At 45.0% G+C, this 19,682-nt stretch overlaps 2 protein-coding genes across 2 annotated transcripts in view; both read left to right on the forward strand.

The window, feature by feature from the left end:
- Positions 1-7,038, forward strand: part of GPATCH1 (G-patch domain containing 1) — a 44,885-nt gene extending 37,847 nt beyond the window's left edge. The window contains exons 18-20 of the mRNA XM_080827969.1: positions 1,721-1,818; positions 2,955-3,103; positions 6,759-7,038. Coding sequence (XP_080684095.1) covers positions 1,721-1,818; positions 2,955-3,103; positions 6,759-6,789 — 278 coding nt within the window. The 3' untranslated portion in view covers positions 6,790-7,038. The remainder of the gene's footprint in view (positions 1-1,720; positions 1,819-2,954; positions 3,104-6,758) is intronic.
- A 1,277-nt stretch (positions 7,039-8,315) lies between these two features.
- Positions 8,316-19,682, forward strand: part of WDR88 (WD repeat domain 88) — a gene marked incomplete at both ends in the record, with an annotated part of 44,444 nt that continues 33,077 nt past the window's right edge. Inside the window, 1 exon segment of the mRNA XM_080828529.1 lies at positions 8,316-8,621. Coding sequence (XP_080684655.1) covers positions 8,316-8,621 — 306 coding nt within the window.

Below are 19,682 nucleotides of genomic sequence, written 5' to 3' on the forward strand. Positions count from 1 at the left end.
CCCCAGGATCAGTCAGCAACGTCTTGAATCGACATCTCGTTAAAATATTTAGACTGGCTTATCCTCTCCTTGAAGGCCAGCTTAGCAAACATCTGATAACCCGGTCCAGGAATATAGATGACATATTTCTGTTATTTACTTTATAGTTCCCTATAGCACCCACATATAAATACTGATTAATGAAGCCAGCCTTCAAAGAGGTGATTAAAAAAAAAGTGTGAGGTTTTAAAAAGCTGTGGCGAATGTATTTCTTATATGCTTTAGTTGTTCAGATCTTCAGCTTTTAATACATGCTTCAACATCTAAAGCTGTTACTTATGCCCATTTCTGGACCATCCTTGAGAGCCTTGTAACAGTTAATAACTTGATTTTGTCTATGGGTTATCAAGGGGAAATGGTTTTTAAAAAATGAGCATTAAAAAAAAAAGGTTGGGGAGGTCAGATTTTTTTTTTAATTTAAAATATTTTATTTATTTATTCGACAGACAAAGATCACAAGTAGGCAGAGAGGCAGGCAGAGAGAGAGAGGAAGGGAAGTAGGCTCCCCGCCGAGCAGAGAGCCCGATGTAGGGGGCTCAATCCGAGGACTCTGGGATCATGACCTGAGCCGAAGGCAGAGGCTTTAACCCACTGAGCCACCCAGGCACCTGTGAGGTCAGATTTTAAAATATCTGACCAAATGATGGGACTGGAGAGTTATAGGCACCTGTTACCTGGGTTTGGAAAATATCCATGCTTCTGAAACACCTTTCCTTTAGGTGGAAAAAGCTGATTTAATGATCTACACTGTTTCTACTATTGTTAATTTCTGCTGATTTGGTTCCCTGGAAATTAATGCCCTATGAAAACATTTTGTTCAGCATTTGGGGGTGGAGTATTGAGGCCTATGCCACTTGATTAGTCATTTTTTTAAAACAGATTTTATTTATTTGACAGAGATCACAAGTAGGCAGAGAAGCAGGCAGAGAGGTAGTGGTGGTGGGGGGGTGGGAAGCAGGCTCCCCGCTGAGCAGAGAGCCCGATGTGGGGCTCGATCCCAGGACCCTGAGATCATGACCTGAGCCAAAGGCAGAGGCTTAACCCACTGAGCCACCCAGGCACTCCGATTGGTCATTTTTGATGACTACATACATTGTGTTCTTTTGATGCTTGTTTTCTAGTGTTTAGGCTTATAAGACAAATTCATATATAATATGCTTTCATAAAGGGAGGATGATGTGAGAGGAGCTGACATTTATGTGCCAAATTGTAGGCTCTGGGTTTCATGGGCCTGGTTCCGTCCAACCCTCTGTTGAGAGAGCGGGGATTCTTACTGTCTCTATTCATAGGTGGGGAGACTGAGGCTTGGAGAAGTTGAGCAATGAACGGAAGGTCACAGAGCCGCTGCTGGCAACCTCGAGCTGAGGTTCAGACTCTGGTGTGTCTCTGAGCTTGCCCGAGGATGTTAAATACGAAAGGCTTGTGCAGTCTGGTCCATCTGACTCATCCAGCAGATAAGGCTGTGGCCAGGTACTGGTTGGACACTGGTGGAGTACTGAGGTTTCTGGTGGTTTCTAAATATAGAGCCACCAGGTAGACATGCTAATCTGTTTGTTTATCAGTGAGGTGGGGCAGGAGTTCCACCTTCATGTTAAACATTCACCTATGTCACCTTCCCAGTTCAGTCAGTCAGTCTTCATTTCCCCCAGCAGATCACGGGTATGTTACATTTGCGTTTCAGATGTCCGTCAGACGCTTGAGGCACCTCAAAAAGAGAAACATAAAAAGAACAAAGAAAAACACAAGACCAAGAAAGAGCACAGACGGAGAAAAGAGAAGGTGAGTACCTTCTGGGGGTCCTGGGACTGGATATAGGCTCCGATGTGCCTGCTTCTGTCCTGCAGACAAGCTCCGCCCCGCCCCCCCATCTGGCCTGCATATCTCCTGGCCAGATCGGGGCAGGCAGGCCTCTGCACACCTTGGCAGAAATGCTGATATTCATGTAAGGCTTCAATTTTCAAGAACTTTGTTTTTCTTTCAGACAGAATATTTTAATTATTCAGTTGCACTCAGAACAGTTTCTATTGTGAACATTGTGAAAAAGACATTTGAATATTTTAGAGTAAGGGTTGAATATTAATAGAATAACATTAATTAGTCATTCATTCAATATTAAATGAGGATATTATTTTGAACATTTTTTCTCCACGACTTTGTCATCATTACAAACAGAGATTTGGGTCCATAGGTTGCTATTTGAGGTAAGGGAAACTTGAAGGAGGTATGTGTGCTTTCCCCTGATACCTCTGCCCCTGTGATCCATGTGTTTCATGATGGCACAGGCTTTCAATTTGGTTAATGTGAGTGTTGGGTCCCAGAGTGCTCTGGGCAGTGGTGGAATGGAGGACAAACAGCTCCATGATTGGCTACCCGACAGAAAGCATTCCTGAGCATGGAAGATGATGGAAGATCTTTCATAGTGACAGGAAAAAAAAAAAAAACAAAACGGTGCTGTCGGGTTGAAAGTCAAAGTCATTTGTTTCTTACCAGTGTGTCTGCACTTCTCTGACCTTATACTGGTTTCTTCTTTGTGCCTTTCCACCGTGCTTGTTGTTCTGATACGTAGTTGATCACAGATGCCTAAAGACATGGACCGGTGAGGTCATGGGAAGGTGGCAGGGTCACCTGGGATAAGATGGCAGCTAAGTGGCAAGATGGCGTGCTGCCCGCATCTGCCTGGTTCTGCTGTGTCTGCGCTGGAGGACCAGTTCTGAGTGTGTGTGAGCCCTGGAGAGTGCGCACAGCCCCGTGTCTCGAGCTGTCCCATAGGAGGCTCACTCCCAGTGCGGTGTTCTGTCTTTGCTCTTGAATGACTCCAGCAACCAAAGGCCTCCTTAGCCTGTCCGTAGGAATCTGGGTGGGAAACACCCATCTGTCCTCCCCACCCCTACCCCCTCCTCACTGTTCTTTTTCAGAAAAAGAGGCACCGGAAGCACAAACACAAAGGCAAGCAAAAGAATAAAAAGTCAGAGAAGAGCAGTAGTTCTGAGAGCACGGACAGCAGCGACAGCCAGAGCGATGAGGAGGGGCCTACAGACCTGTCACCGCAGGAGCTGCTGAGAAGGTAGGCAGTGCGGGACGGTGGTCTTCAGAAACCTTCTGGAGGCTTGTTGGAATCTTGATGTGTTATCACTGTGAAAATTCAGACCTTACGGATAAAGCTTCAAGTGGTTCTTGAGCAGTTCCTCAAACCTCTCTCTCCAGAAGCCTCTGCCATCAGCTTCCTGTGTATTTCAAGACTTTTTTGTTCAGTGTTTCACACACATACACACACACTCACACACACCATACATACACACATGTTTTGTTGCTGCGCATTTTTGAAATAAGTAATACAATTTTATCTAGCGTAAATCAACCGAGTATGAACATGCGGAACGAAGAAATACTGCCAGATTACTTCCAGAAGTGACTGAATCCACTTCACCTTGTTATTACATCAGTTACAAACAGTTCAGAAATGTTCGCCAGCACGATGGGCGGAGAATGCGTCTGACTTCTAATTTGCATTTCTGGGGCTCGTACTGGGGTTGAGTGGCTGGAGGACAGCCTTTGCCCATACGCTGTCTTGTGAGTAACTTGCTCACATTCTTCGCCCGGTGTTGTTTTCTGTTACATTGTTTGTTTTACTTGTGTCAGTTGAGTAAGGTATTATTTTACTGATTTTTAGGAATTAAGAAAGAATAATTCTGGTTATGAACCACCTGTGTTTTAGTGTGTTACCTATCATGTGGATTTTAACTGTCTTTGTTGTACAGAAGCTCTAATTTTTGGTGCCCTCAGTTTTACCGATGTTTGCGGTTGGGGGGGGTATGTTTCGTATTTTTGTCTCCTAAACGCCTCCCCTAACCCAAGATGTTATATATGTATGTAAGCTAGTCTCCCGCTTTTATAGTTTTGTTTTTGTTTAGTCTGTGTGGATTTTGTGTGTGTGTGTGTGTGTGTGTGTGTGTGTGTGTGTGTTTGACCGGAGTAAAGTAGGCATCTAGGTTCCCTTTCTCCAAATGGATAGCTAGTTGTATTAGTCAGAGGAGTGAACTAGCTCCAATGAGGAAGAATTCCCGCATCCCAGTGGCACAGTGGAGGGTAAAGAAAACCAGGGGGGCGCCCAGCTGGCTCAGTCGGTAGAGCGCGTGACTCTTGATCTCAGGGTTGTGAGTTTGAGCTCACTGGGAGCTGCACTGGGTGTAGAGAGTACTTAAAATAAGAATTAATTAATTAAAGAAAAGAGATTAATAATCAATAAAAGAAAACCAAGAAAGGTACTCAGGACCCCAGCTCGTTCTGCTTCAGTGCACAGCCCTCCTGGGAGGGAATGGTTGGAGGGCGGTGCTGGGGGTGGTTGTGGTCCTGCCTGGATGTCGCAGCCTTCACTGCTGCATGGCCTGGCCACCATGGGGCTGGGCAGGAGAAGTCCAGCTTTGGGCTCAGGGTGAAGGGGGAGAGGCACGGGTGAGCCCTGGCCATGTCAGCGCTACACGCAGAACCAGCTCATTAAAGGAAGAATATCTTGATCAGGTCCTCAGTCCCTGTGCAGGCCTGCTCCGTTCCCTACTCTGGTTTCTTTTTTTCTTTTTTAGACTTTATTTAGTTATTTGAGAGAGAGAATGAGAGAGAGCATGAACATGGGGAGGAGCAGAGGGAAAGGGAGAAGCAGACTTCCTGCTGTGCAAGGAGCCCAAAATAGGGCTCGATCCCAGGACTCTGGGATCATGACTTGAGGCGAAGGCCGATGCTTAACCGGCTGAGCCACCTGAGGGCCACTCTTCTCTGGTTTCTTAGCCATTTGATACTGTTCTGTCCACCCTGTTCTGATTACTCTGACCTTGTACGCATATCTTGTGTCTGGAAATACAAGTGCCACCCCTTTATTCTTTTCCATTTACTCCTTCAGAATGGATGATATGTTCTCATGATTCAAAAATACAAAGGAGATGAGCAAAGCCTCCTGCAGTGGCTCTGCCCACTCCTGTCTCCCTGTCGTCCCGCACACCAGCATTTGGCGGGGTGGGGGTGGGGGTACAGGGGAGGAGCACACCCTGGGCATGGCTCATTTCATCTGCATGCACCCCTGTGAGGCAGACACCTGCGGCCCCTTGTCTCGTAGGTGGGACAGCCAAGCCCAGGGAGGCTGGGTCACGTGGTCAGGCCCATGGAACCTCACCAACACTGGAGGGTCTCACTCTTAAGCATCTGGAGCCATCTGATGAGTTGTTCCTGCAGGGGAAGCCTGTCAGTGCCCGTCTGGAGGGCGTGGTGGGAGGGCCGGAGCAGGGGCATGCTGTGGGCACTGTGCAGCAGGTGGAAAACTGGGCACACAGCTGTGCACTGATTGGATGTAAAACTTACTGTCAAGAGATCCAGAGCTGTGGAGCAGCGTATACAGGCGGTGCTGTTGATGGTCAAATGTCCTCAGGCCTTTGGCTTTCCCTGTGTGCACATATATGTACGTCCTTGCACTGGAAGAGGGCTGGAGGGTTCATACGCCCCTGAGAGCACCTCTCTCAGGGGAGGGAGGGTCAGAAGTGTGGCGTGCCCTTATCTGAGCCTTGTTGCTACAGGGATGGTCCCCACCGCTCCTCGACCCTGAGCCTCCTAGGTTCTCCCCCGGGAGCCTGGAGGGCCCCCCCCATCCTTTGTGTCTCACTCCCCTCTGTGCGTTGCCTGTCTACACCCATCTTCTAGAAGGGGTGGCGGGAGCCTCACGACCACAGGGGTCTCGTCTTCATTCCCAGCACCTGGCATGGAGTGTCTCTCTCGGGAAGGGCCCTGGTGCTTTTTTTCTGGGACCGTGAAGCTTGGTTCGGAGTGGAGTCGCAGTCTGCTGTCTCCACCTTTCCCCCCGAGATGCGGGTCTGTTTGCTGTCTCTGTCAGTTTGTCTTGCCCATTCTAGAACTTCATAGACCTAGAATCCTACGGTTCAGTAAATGCTGTAGTGCACACACATGCATATATGCGCACAGACCATACGCTTCAGCTCCATGCGTTCTCGTCACCCAATCAAGGATACCCCAGCAGCCCACGGCCACTTGTGTCTCCTCCCACTTAGCCTGCCTACCCCCATTCCCACGGCTAGCCCCTTTACTGGCCTCTGCCGCCACTGATTACCCTAGCGCTTGGACTTAACCTAAAGGAACCGTGGAGTTGGACTCTTGCATGGGCTTGTGGGAGTCCCCCACGTGATTCCAGCAGCGGCAGCTGGCTCGTCCTCGTTGTTGTGGGGTATCCCTTTATGGGACCACAGAGTATTCATCTCTTCTGTTGGGGACATCTGGTTTTTTACTAGGGCTGTCGAGGAAGCATCTAGAGCCAGTGTGGCCCAGCTCTACTTGATGAATGCCATCATGTGTCCAAAGCCGGGATTGAAGACTGTCAGCTCAGGAAACAGACATGTTTTTCTTTTTTCTTTTTTTCCCCCCAGTTCCTTCCCAGAGCTCCTACATGAGATAGGTGAAACCAGGATCAGAACTTGCTTTCATAAACAGGCCCTCATACAAGGTGTGGGGTGTGAGTCTCCCCGTGTGCTCTGGGGGCAACAGAGAAGCATTTGAAGAAGGTGGATTAAATGATGCTTCCATGGCCTGTGGCCCTCCTCTGTGTTCCGTGGGTACCCGTGTGCCACCAGGACTCGGGGAGGTCTGGCATGCCTGGCCCCCACCGAGCTGTCTGGCTTTCAGTTCTTCCCTAATTGTCCTTTCTCCTTTATTTCTTTTTCCAGGCTGAAAAGTCTTCCACTAAGGAGGCAGTAACTGGATTCTGCCATGGCCTGTCCCAGTACCAGATCTCCTCTGTGATGGGAACCCATTGACTGCTCGCTTAATACATTGTACAGATTGTATTTATATGTAAATTCATGCTGTAAAATAATTTTTAAGACCTTGACATTTCAAAGGCTGCCTTGAAAGGTTGCAGAAATTGATTTCTATTTTTAACTTCAGTTAGTGTCAGAGGAAATAATTCAGACTGTACAGTTTAATTAAAATGGAATTTTTCTATTTTCTTCTTGATTTTTTTATTTCCTGAAACTTTTAAAAAGAAATGAAAAATGAAGGGTTCTCTCTGATTTTGTTCATGAAGAAAGCCGAGTCCAGATAAGGACAGTTGGACTTAATTAAGGGCTTGTGGGAGAGAAGGAGGTGGTGGTTTCCCTGCTTCTCAGGCACGGGGCTCCTGCCTCTCCTGGTGGGTGGTGGTGCCAGGAGCCCAGTGGGTGGCCCAGCACCAGCATCAATCCTAGCGGGTGGCCTCAGCCTTTCAGGGTAGATGTCACCAAAGTGTCCCAGTCTCCAAGAGCAAGAGCCAGGGAGTGCGAGCCCACACCCTGGGTCCCACGGTCTCCAGGTCCTTGCTCTGCAGCCCTGGGTCCCCTCTTGGATGCTGCCTCATCGGCACTGATGAGACCTTTGAGAAAAGTGCAGGGGTTCAAAGTGACATTATAGAAAGAGCAGAACAATTTCCAAAGTAGAAAGAAGGAGAAAACCGCTTCTACTTCTACTACCCAGAAATGATAACCCTTAGTATTTGGGAATATCCACCCATATTTTTTCTTTTTCTTTTTTAAAATTTTTATTATTATTATTTTTTAAAGATTTTATTCATCCATCTGACAGAGATCACAAGTAGGCAGAGAGGCAGGCAGAGAGAGGGAGAAGCAGTCTCCCCACTGAGCAAGGAGCCCCATGTGGGGCTCCATCCCCACACCCTGGGATCATGACCCCAGCAGAACGCAGACGCTTAACTGAGCCACCCAGGTGTTCCCACCCAGTCTTTTTCTGTTGGTGACGCTGCTACTGGGCTAGAGGTGACATTTGTTTCCTGTCATTGACAGTGCGACAGTATTTCTTTCATGCTCTTATATATTGTGTGTCCCCACTCCGGACAGCTGCATCTGAATTCATCCAGGGCCCATTCTGTAACTTAGTGTCCATTTCTCTGTTGTTGACACCAAGTGGGTTGGCCAGGAGCCCCCGCACAGGCAGAGGGCTACCCAGAAATCATCCTGGGAGACGGAGCCAGGAAGAGCCAAGTGGAGGCCGTGGGGATGGGGCTGCTGGTTTCACATGCTTGGCCTCAACCCTTTTGCGCCTGGGCTCAAACCCCGTTTTTCTGGGAATGAGCGCGCTCGGCGTGGAGAGGACGCAGGGGGATCGCAGCGCCTGGGGAGGGCACGTGATTCTGCGGAGACCCGCCCAGGGCGCAGGCGCAGGGCACCACCGTTCTGGCCCGGCTGGATACTGGGTGCTGGGTGCCAGCCACTAGCAGGCTGGGCTCCGAGATGGCCTCCCAACCGCCGTCCGCCCCCTCGTGCTCGGAATCCCTGGATGATGACCTGAAGACAGTGTCCGAGCTGCGCAGAGTGAAGCTGCCCTCGATGCCCTCCAGCGACCTGGAGCACCTCTTCCACAAGCTGCCGGCTGTGATCAGGGCCTATGGCCGCTTCAAGCTGTTGACTTTGGAGGCGCGCCAGAACCGGCTGCTGGCTCCCCTTGACCCCCTAGAGGTCAGCAAGGACTCTCCACCACCCGAGGAGCACCCAAAGTCTGAGAAGAAGTTCTGGGGCGACCAGGAGACCCTCTCCAAGGTCAGACCACAGGGCTGGGGGTGAGGAATGCAGACTTGAGCCCCATACGTGGGAGGTCGCAGTGAGCTGGCTAAGGGGAGCCGTGGGGTGCCACTTGGTTTTGCCAGGGACCCCCAGTGAAGCCCCTGGGCTGCTGTCTCTGCGAAAACAAGGCTGTCCTGGGGGGAGGATAGTGTTCCAAAGTGGGGGATCCTGACCCCACCCAGACTGTGGTTCTGGCTGAGCCTTCCAGATGTCCCCGTGGTGACATTGCCAAGTGCATACCCCAGGGACAATGAAGGAGCCCTCCCTACCCATGAAGCAGTTAGGTCCAGAAGCAACAGATCAGATTGAAATGCTGGGCTTTGTGGCTGGCCCTCAGGACACCTGGGAGCAGAGCCCACAATGAGGATTGTTGACTGGCTGTGTGATCTCTTCCAGCAAAGTGTGTGTCAGCGCTTTTAGTCATGATATTTCTTCTGATTTTTGAGTAAAATTAAAGGACAGCACAGAAGTTCTCAATAGAACACCACCAAGATTCAAATTCAATAGATTTAAAATGTTCTGCCTTTAAAAAAAAAAAAAAATAGGTCTCCCTAACATAGCAGCCTTGCCCTCACTGCCCCATTTCTCTCTACAGAGGCAAGAAATGTTTCTAGGTTCTTCTCCATCCCTACAGAGATAATTTATGCATTTCTGAGCACATACATGTATATCTCCCCCTTTACCTTAGACCCCTTATGCACATAGTTTTAAAATTTTTGACTTAGCATATATTAGAGATCTTTCCATATCATAAAGAAGCAACTTTCTTGTTCCTTTTTACTGGTAGTATCCCACCAGCTGGCCGTCTTCTAATGACTTTAACCAGTCTCCTGTGGATGCACATGCAGGTGGCTTATGATTTTCTTTGACCTAAGATTTTGGTGACCCATGAAGAAAACAGAAGTTGAGAAGGTCTGTGACTTCTCCCAGAGGAAAGTTTCTGACCTGAACATTCTCTACCTGACCCAACTGCTGATCCCCAGCGAAGCCAACAGAAGGACATTTTCTTCAGACCTGCAAAGACTCAAGAAATGATGCTTCTCTTTGAGGACAAAGTTACTCAGGGGAGTTCTCCAGCAAACAGAAAAAAAAGAGAAACAATCTCCCTCTGCAGCCGCCCCCCGCCCCGTGTTCTCTTTCACAAATGGCTCATCTCCCTGTTGTCCGCCTGCCTTGTGACCTGTGGATATCAAGGCCTGTATGGCCCCTCTGGGCCCTTAGCTGGCCCTGCGAGCTGGCTGTGGGACAGCCACGCCACCTCCCTTAGGGAGCAGGAAGAGCCTGCCACGCCCATGAGCCCTGGACTCTCGCCCTTTCCTGGGGTCTTTCCCCTCGGTTTCCACCGGTCCTGCAGCGTCTAGATCAAGGCCCAACGAGGCTATGACGTCTTTATTGATCAAATGAAGGAATGCTACGTATATTAAAAAAACTGATTTTTTTTGTGGTTTTTACAAAAATTGGACTGTCCTCTGTATGCCATTTTTGTTAGTGCCTCCGAATATGTCTCTGTGTATTTGGAACGTCTCTCCGCAGCGCCTTGGGGGCTCTTTCCCTAGTGAACCCCGAAAATACTATGCCCAGAAAAAAACGCCTAACGGGCGGGCGTCCCCAGAAAGGATGATGGGGTTAATGGATGCCCCCCACCCCATTCCTGCTGTGTGTTTCTTTTTAAGATTTTATTTATTTATTTGTTTGACAGAAATCACAAGTAGGCAAAGAGGTAGGCGGAGAGAGGGGGAAGCAGGCTCCCTGCTGAGCAGAGAGCCCGATGTGGGGCTCGATCCCAGGACCCTGAGACCATGACCTGAGCCGAAGGCAGAGGGTTAACCCACTGAGCCACCCAGGCGCCCCCCCTGCTGGTTTTTATGCCCATAATTAAGCTCTGTTTTTTGCCACGAGAGAATGAAGACCACGAGTTGGGCCTGGAGACCGAGGCAGCTGCAGAACATGGAGCTGGAGGCAGCCGCCCGATGGCCAGGGATCCGGGCACCCACGACAGAAGGGGTCGTGTCTGGGGGACACACATCCCCTGCACATCATGGGGGGTGGGCAGTGGACCATTTCAGGCCTGCTCCTTCTATCCCCATTCCCTTCTAAAAATACCTCTTTTTTTTTTTTTTTAAGATTTTATTTATTTGCCAGAGAGAGAGAGAGTACGCACAAGCAGGCAGAGAGGCAGGCAGAGGCAGCAAGAGAAGCAGGCTCCCCGCCGAGCAAGGAACCCGATGCGGGACTCTATCCCAGGACCCCAGGATCACGACCTGAGCCGAAGGCAGCGGCCCAACCAACTGAGCCACCCAGGCGTCCCTAAAAATACCTCTTTATTGAGATGTAGTTCACATAGTGCGCAGTTCACCCATATAAAGTGTGGGGTTTCAGCGTATTCCCAGAGTCCTGCAACGGCGCCACATCACTGTAGAACACTTCATCATCTGGAAAAGAAGCCCCATCCCCATTTCTCCTCAGGCCCTCCTCCCAGCTCGAGCCAACCACTGATTCACTCTCTGTCTCTATAAAGTTGCTTCTTCTAGAACTTTCCTAGAAAGAGAATCAAACAGCATGTGGGCTTTTGTGACTGGCTCCTTTTCCTTCTGTATAATGTTTTCGAGGCTCATCCATGCTGCAGGAGGTACTTGTACTTCCTTTAATTAAAAGTCCATATATACACGTATAATAAATACATGTTCTATGGATCATAAATAGACTTTGTTCTTTAGAGCAGTTTTTGGTTCAGAGCAAAGGTGAGCAGAAGATGGAGAAATTTCTTGTATCCCCTGCCTCCACACATGCACGGCCTCATCAACGCTCTCCCCTAAGTGAAATACATGGAAAATTGACGATCCTACAATGATACCCGAAGTCCGCAGTTTATCTTACAGCTTCACTCTGGGTGTTGTACGTTATATGGGTTTGGACAAATATATGCTGATGCGTACAGTCATGTTATCACAGAGAGTAATTGCGTTGTCCTAAAAATCCTCTGGGCTCTGCCTGTTCTCTCTCCAAAGCTCCCAACCCCTGGTAACCACTGATCTCTGTACTGTCTCTATAGTTTCCAGAATGTCCTATACCTGAATGCATACATTATGTGGGCTTTTCGGACTGGCTTCTTTCACTAGTAATTTCATTAGTAAATTAAAGTCTGCTAATAAGTGTCCTGAGTCTATGAATGAATGTACTGAATCTTTCATTAGTAACGTGCATTTAGGTTTCCCGAATGTGGGGTTTTTTAAAAATTTTATTTATTTATTTGACAGAAATCACAAGTAGGCAGAGAGGCAGGCGGGGGTGGGGGGGAAGCAGGCTCTCTGCAGAGCAGAGCGCCTGATGTGGGGCTCAATCCCAGGACCCTGAGATCATGACCTGGGCCAAAGGCAGAGGCTTTAACCCACTGAGCCACCCAGGCCCCCCTCCTTTTTTTGAATGACTCCTGTGTGTTTTCATGGCTTGGTGACTTGTTTATTTTCAGCACTGAAAAATATCCCATTATTTGGATGTACTATAGTTTATTTATCCATCCACCTGCCGAAGGACATCTTCAGGTTTTTCAAGGTTACTTCCAAGTTCTGGCAATTATGGATAAACATCCATGTGCAGGATTTTGTGTAGACAGAGTTTTAAACTCCTTTGGATAAATACCAAGGAGTATGATGGCTGCATTGTATGTGAAGAGTATGTTTAGTTTTATAAGACACTGTCAAACTGTCTTCAAAGGCGGCTGTACCACTTTGCATCCCCACCAGCAAAGAATCAGAGTTCCTATTTCTCCACATGTTTGCCAACATTTAGTATTGATAGTGTTCCAGATTTTGGCCATTAAGTATGTGTGTAGTGGTATCTTTTTTTAAGATTTTATTTATTTATTTGACAGAGATCACAAGCAGGCAGAGAGGCGAGCAGACAGAGAGAGGTTGAAGTAGGCTCCCTGCTGAGCAGAGAGCCCGATGCGGGGCTCGATCTCAGGACCCTGGGATCATGACCTGAGCCAAAGGCAGAGGCTTAACCCACTGAGCCACCCCGGTGGCCTGCGTGTAGTGGTATCTTACTGTTGTTTTAATTGCAAACCCCTGATGACAAATGATGCAGAACATCTTTTCACATGCTTATTTGTAAAATAACATGTAATTCACATGTATCTTTTTTCGTGAGGTGTCTGTTAAGGTCTAGGCTCATTTTTTTTTTAATTGGGTGGTTTATTTTCTTATTAAACTTTGACAATTTTGGATGATAATCCTTAATCATATGTGTCTCTTGCAAATGTTTTCTCCCAGGCTGTGGCTTGTCTCTCATTCTCTTGACACTGTCTTTCATAGAGCAGAAGTTTTCAGATTTTATGTCCAGCTCATCAGTTATTATTTTCATGGATTGTGCCTTTGGCATTGTATCTAAAGAGTCATTGCCATACCCAAGATCACCTAGATCTTCTATATTATTATCTAGGAGTTTTTTAAATTTGTGTTTTGCATTTAGGTCTGTGATCCATTTTGTGTTTTTGTAAAGGATGTAAGGTAGATATTTCTACATATGGATATCCAGTTGTTCCAGCGCTTGTTGAAAGACTATCATTTCTCCATTGTATTGACTTTGACCCTTTATCAAAGAGCAGTTGGTTTTATTTATGTGGATCCATTTCTGGACTTTCTATTCTGTTCCATTGATCTGTTTCTCTATCCTTTCACTAGTATTACACTGTCTTGATCACTGTATCTTTTTTTTTTTAAAGATTTTATTTATTTATTTGACAGAGATCACAAGTAGGCAGAGAAAGAGGGGGAAGCAGGCTCCCCGCTGAGCAGAGAGCCCGATGTGGGGCTCCATCCCAGGACCCTGAGATCATGACCTGAGCCAAAGGCAAAGGCTCTAACCCACCGAGCCACCCAGGAGCCCTTTGACCACTATATCTTTAGAGTAAGTCTTGAAGTGGTGTAGTGTCAGTGCTTTGTTTTTCTCCTGGATCTTTTGCCTGTCCACATAAACTTTATAATCACTTTGTCAATATCCACAAAATAACTTTTTGGGATTCTGATTGGGATTGCATTGAATTCATAGATCAAGTTGGGAAGAACTGACATCTTGACAATATTGAGTCTTCTTATCCATAAACAGGGAATAGATCTCCATTGATTTAATTCTTTGATTTTATTCATCAGAGTTCTGTAGTTTTCCTCATATAGCTCTTACACATATTTTGTTAGATATATGCCTAAATATTTAATTTTGTGGGATAGAATTTAAAATTCCACTTGTTTGGGGCACCTGGGTGGCTCAGTTGGTTAAGCGTGTGCCTTCAGCTCAAGTCATGATCCCAGGGTCCTGGGATTGAGCCTTGCATGGGGAAATCCCTGCTCAGCGGGGAGTCTGCTTCTCCCTCTGCCCCTCCCCCTGCTTGTGCTCCCTTTCTTTCTCTCTCTCTCTCAAAAAAATAAAATCTTGGGGCACCTGTCATTAAGTGTCTGCCTTTGGCTCAGGTCATGATCCTGGGATTCTGGGATGGAGCCCCGCATCGGGCTCCCTGCTTTGCAGGAAGCCTGCTTCTCCCTTTCCCCGTCCTTGTGTTCCCTCTCTCACTGTGTCTCTCTCTGTCAAATAAATAAATAAATAAATAAAGTCTTTTAAACATTAAAAAAAAATCTTTTAAAAAATTCCACTTGTTCATTGCTGGCATAGCAAAAATTGATTTTTGTATTTTATATTAACCTCATATTCTGTAGTCTTGCCAAATCTGCTGTTAGTTCCAGGAGTTTTTGTTGATTCTTTTGGATTTTCTATGTAGGTGCTAATGTCATGTGTTCATTAAGACAGGTTTGTTTCTTCCTTCCCAATCTTATATCTCCTATTTTGTTTTCTTGTCTTATTGCATGAGCTGGAAGTCCCAGGACAATGTTGAAAAGGAGTGGTGAGAGGGAAAGCCTTTGCCTTGTACCTGATCTTAGTGGAAAGACAGAACTTATCATCATTAAGTATGATGTTAACCGTAGGGTTTTTGTAGATAGTCTTTGGCAAGCTGAGAAGTTCCCCTCTGTTTCTAATTTGCTGAGAGTTTTTACCATAAATGGCTATTGGATTTTGGTCAAATGCTTTTTCTGCCCCTATTGATATAGTCATGTGATTTTTTCTTTTTTAGCTTACTGATGTGATGAATTACATTAATTGATTTTTGAATAACGAAGTAGACTTGCACACCTGGGATAAATCCAACTTGATGATGATGTATAATTCTTTCTATACATTGTCGGATTTAATTTGCTGATATTTGTTGAGGATTTTTATGTCTATGGTCATGAAAGATAGTGGTCTGTAGTTTTCTTTTCTTCTAAGTGTCATTATCTGGTTTTAGTATTAGGGTAATGCTAGCCTCACAGAATGAGTTAAGAAGTGTTCCCTCTGCTTCTATCCTCTAAAAGAGATTGTAGAGAATTGGTATAATTTTTTCCTTAAAGGTTTGGTAGAATTCACCGGTGAACCCATCTGGGCCTGAACTAATAACCTTAGTTACTATTTCAATTTCTTTATTACATAAACACCTATTAAGATTGTCTAATTTTTCTTGTGTGATTTTTGCCTAATTGTGTCTTTTCAGGAATTAGTCCATTTCATTTCAGATTTGAAATTAGTCTATTTCAGGTGATGAAATTTGTGGAAATAGAGTTATTCATAATACTCCTTGACTATCTTTTTAATGTCAATAGAATCTATCTTTCATTTCTTTTTTTTTAAAGATTTTATTTATTTATCAGAGAGAAATCACAAGTAGGCAGAGCGGCAGGCAGAGACAGAGAGAGGGGGGGAAGAAGGCCCCCTGCTGAGCAGGGAGCCCGATGCTGGACTCGATCCCAGGACCCTGGGATCATGACCTGAGCCAAAAGTAGAGGCTTAACCCACTGAGCCACACAGGTGCCTCTATCTTTCATTTCTGATACTAGTATTGTATTATCTCTTTTTTTTTCTTAGTTAGCCTAGCTAGAGGCTTTTCAATTTTACTGATTTTTAAAAAAGAATTTGTTTATTTGAGAAAGAGAAAGCATGAGTGGGGTAGGAGGGGCAGAGGGAGAAGGAGAGGCAAACTCCCTGCTGAGCAGGGAGCCCAACCCAGGGCCCGAACTCAGGACCCCAAGATCATGGCCTGATTATGAAGGCAGATGCTTAACCGACTGAGCCATCCAGGCATCCCTTAATTGATCCTTTTTAAAGAACAGTTTTTGGGTTCATCGATTTTCACTGTAAATTTCCTGCTTTCAGTTTAATTGGTTTATGCTCTAGTTGTCGTTGTTTCTTTTCTTCTGCATACTTTGCATTTAATTTGCTCTTCTTCTTCTATTTTCCTAAAGTAAAGGTTTAGATGATTGATTTTAGATCCTTCCTTTTTTATAAATGCATTCATTGTTATAAACATTCCTCTAAGGACTTCTTTCGCGGCACCTGACAAATTTTGATTTCCTATTTTAATTTCGTTAGGTTCAAAATATTTAAAAACTTCTCTTGAGATTTCTTCTTTGAACCATGTGTTATTTAGAAGTGTGTTGTTTAGGGGTGCCTGGGTGGCTCAATTAAGTGTCTGACTCTTGATCTCAGCTCAGGTCTTAATAATCGGGGTCATCAGTTCAAGCCCGCCATTGGGCTGGACACAGAGCCTACTTTTAAAAAAAAATGAAGTATGTTGTTTACTCTCCATGTATTTTGGTATTTTCCAATCCTCTTTCTGTTATTGATTTCTAATTTAACTCCCTTGTGTTCTGAGAGCAGACATTGTATGGTTTCTGGGTTTTTGTTTTGTTTTTTTTTTAATTTGTTAAGGTGTGTTTTATGGCCTAGAATATGGTCTGTCTTGGTTGTCTTGGTAAATGTTTCATATGAATTTGAGAAGAATATTTATTCTGCTGTTATTGGAGGATGTAGTCTGTAGGTCTCCAATACATTCAGCTGACGGATGGTGGTGTTGAGTTCCACTATGTCCTTGTTAATTTTCTGCCTGCTGGATCAGTTCCTTTCTCATAGAGAGTGATAAAGTCTCCATGATAATGGACTCACATACTTCTCTTTGCAATTTTAATAGCTTTTGCCTAACATTGTCGGTGCTCTGGTGTTAGGCACATATATGTTAAGGGTTATTATATCTTCTTGGAGAACTGGCCCCTTTGTCATTATGAATGCCCCCTTTTGCCCCTGGTTACTTTTCCCACTGTGAAGTCTGCTCCATCTGAAGTTAATATAGCTAGTCTTGCTTTCTTTCGATTAGGGTTAGTATGGTCTATTTTTCCTCCACCCATTTACCCTTTTTTTTAAAATTTCAAAGAGAGAGAGGAGTAGGAGCAGAGGGAAAGAGAGAATCTTTTTTTCTTTTTTAAAGATTTTATTTATTTATTTGACAGAGAGAGACACAACAAGAGAGGAAACAGAAGCAGAAGGAGTGGGAGAGGGAGAAGCAGGCTTCCTGCTGAGCAGGGAGCCCGATGCGGGGCTCGATCCCAGAACCTCAGGATCATGACCTGAGCCGAAGGCAGACACTTAACGACTGAGCCACCAGGCACCCCCAGAAAGAGAGAATCTTAAGCAGGCTCCAAACCCAGCATGAAGCCTGGCATGGGGCTTGATCTCACAACCCTGAGCTCATGACCTGATCTGAAATCAGGAGTCAACACTTAATTGACTGAGCCACCCAGTCTCCCCCATCCTTTTACATTTTTTTTTAAAGACTGAGAGAGAGAACAAGTGAAAGTGGGGGAGAAGGGGCAGAGAGAGAACCTCAAGTAAACTCCCTGCTGAGTGTGGAACCTGACGTGGGGCTCGATCTCATGACCCTGAGATCGTGACCTGAACCGAAATCAAGAGTCAGATGCTTAACCAACTGAGCCACCCAGACACTCCTGCTTTTAATCTGAATGTGTCTTTATATCTAAAGTGAGTTTCTTGTAGACAACATATCTTTGGGTCCCATTTTTTCATCCACTCTGACAATCTCTCTTTTAATTGGTACATTCAGACCATTCAATCTCTCTTTTAATTGGTGCATTCAGACGATTCAAAGTGATTATTGATCTAGTTGGATGAATATCTGCCATATTTGTTACTGTTTTCTATTTGTTGCCTTTGTTTATTGTTCCTATTTTTGTCTTCCACTCTTCTAGTTTTTGAGGCTTTAACTGAGGATTCAATGTGATTCCATTTTCTCTCCTTTCTTAGCGTATCAGATACACTTTTTTTCTTTTCTCAGTGGTTGCCCAAGAATTGCAATATACATTTGCCGTTAATCCAAGTCCACTTTCTTTCTTTTTTTTTTTTTTAAAGATTTTATTTATTTATTTGACAGGCAGAGATCACAAGTAGGTAGAGAGGCAGGCAGAGAGAGAGAGGAGGAAGCCGGCTCCCTGTGGAGCAGAGACCGTGATGTGGGGCTCGATCCCAGGACTCTGGGATCATGATCTGAGCTGAAGGCAGAGGCTTTAACCCACTGAGCCACCCAGGAGCCCCCCAAGTCCACTTTCAAACAACACTATACCACTCCTGGGTAGTGTCAGTAACTTAAAATAACAAAATATTTCTAAGTCCTCCCTCATGTCCACCGTATCATTGCTGTCATTCATTATATATACATAAAATATATAATATATATAATCATATGTTAATTATATAATATATAATATATTGTTGCTATTATAAGAATATATATCATATATCAATTATATATAATACATTGTTGCTTTTTTTACATTATTGCTATTATTATTTTGAACAAACTTAGATCAATTAAGAATAAGAACAAAGATTTTATTTTACCTTCACTTACTCCTTCTTTGGTGCTCTCCTTGCTTTGTGTATATCTGAGTTTCTCACCTATATCATTTTCCTCCTCTCTAAAGAAATTTTAACATTTCTTGCAAGACAGACTATTGGTATCAAAGTTTCCCCAATTTTTCTTTGTCTGAGAAAGTATTTGTCCTTCACTTTTGAAGGATAATTTCACAGGATACAAATTTCTAGGTTGGTGGAATTTTCCCCCTCAATACTTTAAATATTTCACTATAGTCTCTTCTTGGTTGCATGGTTTCTGAGAGGGTGGATGTGATTCTTATCTTTGCTCCTTTATAGGCAAGGCATGATTTTGCTCTAGCTGCTTTCAGCAATGTCCTTTTATCTTAAAATTTCTGGATCTTTAAAATGATATGCCTAGGTATAGTGGGGTTTTGTTTGTTTGTTTGTTTGTTTGTTGCATTTATCCTGTTCTGTGTTCTCTGGGCTTCCTAGATCTATGGTTTGGCATTTGAAATTAATTTGGGGAGACTTCTCAGTCATTATTGTTTCAAATATTTCTCTTCCATTCTCTCATCTCCTTCTGGTATTTTCATTGTGCATATATTACACTGTTGTAGTTCTCCCCTGGTTCTGGCAAATTCTGTTCCATTTCTTTAAGTGTGTTTTTTTTTTTTTTCTGTTTGCTTTTCAGTTTTGAAGGTTTCTGTTGATATATCCTCAAGCTCAGAGAATCTCTCCTCAGCCAGTCTAGTCTAATAATGAAGACATCAAAGATACTCTTGATCTGTTATGGTGTTTTTGATCTTTAGCATTTCTCTTTGGTTCTATCTTTGAATTTCCATCTCTGCTTACATTGCATGCTGTCTACTACATTTCTTAGAGCCCTTAGCATATTAACCACAGGTGTTTAAGTTCCTGGTCTGATAATTCCAACATCCTTGGCACATCTGGGTCTGGTTTTGTTTTTAGGTTTGTGCTTTCTCTTAAGGCTATGTTTTTTGCCTCTTAGGATTGAATTTTTTTTTTCTTGATAGCCAGACATAATGTACTGGGTAAAAGGAACAGCTGTAAATAAGCCTTTAGTAATGTGATGCTACCATGTAGCGGGCAGAGAAGTCTACAGTCCTATGACTATGTCTCAGTCTTTCAGTGGGCCTCTGCCTCAGGCTTGTGAATGTCATGGTGCTTTTTAGTCTGCACTTCCTGCCCCCCACCCTGAGGTTAGGTGGGATTGGATGGCTAGAGCGGCTGGGAGCTGGGTATTTCCCTCCTTCTATGTGTACGGCT

Source organism: Martes martes (assembly GCF_963455335.1).
Source record: "Martes martes genome assembly, chromosome: 17".
Classification (NCBI taxonomy): domain Eukaryota; kingdom Metazoa; phylum Chordata; class Mammalia; order Carnivora; family Mustelidae; genus Martes; species Martes martes.